At 67.0% G+C, this 1,006-nt stretch overlaps 1 protein-coding gene across 1 annotated transcript in view; it reads right to left on the reverse strand.

Annotated features, from left to right (window-relative positions):
- FASN (fatty acid synthase) overlaps positions 1-1,006 on the reverse strand; it is a 17,274-nt gene that overhangs the window by 8,554 nt on the left and 7,714 nt on the right. Inside the window, 3 exon segments of the mRNA XM_077755790.1 lie at positions 206-409; positions 490-669; positions 820-999. Of these exon segments, the coding sequence (XP_077611916.1) occupies positions 206-409; positions 490-669; positions 820-999 (564 nt within the window).

Genomic DNA, 1,006 nt, shown 5'->3' on the forward strand with positions numbered 1-1,006 from the left:
GAGGGGAGGGGAGGGGAGGGGAGGGGAGGGAATGGGCACCACACGCGGGTCACAGCTGGGGAAGGGTGCAGGCCGAATCTTTCCTGGTACCCTTGGGCTCTTCCTGAAGACTGGGAGCCTTGTGAGGAGGCAAGTTGAGGCCCCTTGGGAAGCAAGAAGTTGCAAACACCAGCAGGTCCCGGTGGGGGTGGGGGCTGGGTCTCACCTCTGCACAGCTGTAGCGCCTCCTGCAGGCCTGGGTCTCCAGCGAGGAGCCCCTGCTCTGTGTACGGCGTGAAGCAGAACTTCTCCAGGATGGGTACGAGCTGCTCCTGCTGCCGCCTCGGGGCCGCCTCGGCGTGGAGGCCCGACAGGAGGATGCCGCCGGCCACCGTGCTGTGCAGACAGCTGCTCACCACCACGTCAACCGCTGTGGGGAAGGGCTGGGTGAATGCAGGCGGCGCCCAGCGCAGGGACGCGGGGCTGCGGGCACTGGGGCGTGGGGGCTACCTTGGGCCTTGTCCTGCAGCGAGTACATCCTGCGCAGGTGGGTGGCGGGGTCGATGTGGATGGAGGTGATGCGTGTGGGCAGGCGTAGGGTGCGCTGGGCCACGCTCAGGATGGAGATCTGCAGCATGGTGTCCAGGAACGTCACCCAATTGCCATTCCACAGCAGCCGGCCCGCGGTGCCTGCGGACAGGGGCAGTCAGCAGGGCTGGGCAGCCCTCCCTCCGCACGGCTTGGGCAGCAGGATGCTGGGTGGTGGGTTGGGCCTGGTCCGGCCCCCCGGCGGCCTCAAGGCCTGTTCCCAGAGCGGCAGGTGGGGACCCGGCACCCTACCTTCAAGGTTGGCCTCAAGGATGCCCTGGAAATGAGGGCCGTAGTCATAGCTGCGCAGACGCAGCTCTTTGTACACGTCCCCCTGGCTCAGGTGGAACGTAGCCGTGGGGTCCGTGCGGTACAGGCCGTCCTGCCTGTCGAAGAGCTTGGTGTCGGGGTCCTCCCACTGGTAAACCTTCACTGAGGG

This window comes from Crocuta crocuta, unplaced genomic scaffold (assembly GCF_008692635.1).
Source record: "Crocuta crocuta isolate KB4526 unplaced genomic scaffold, BGI_CrCroc_1.0 scaffold50, whole genome shotgun sequence".
NCBI lineage: Eukaryota > Metazoa > Chordata > Mammalia > Carnivora > Hyaenidae > Crocuta > Crocuta crocuta.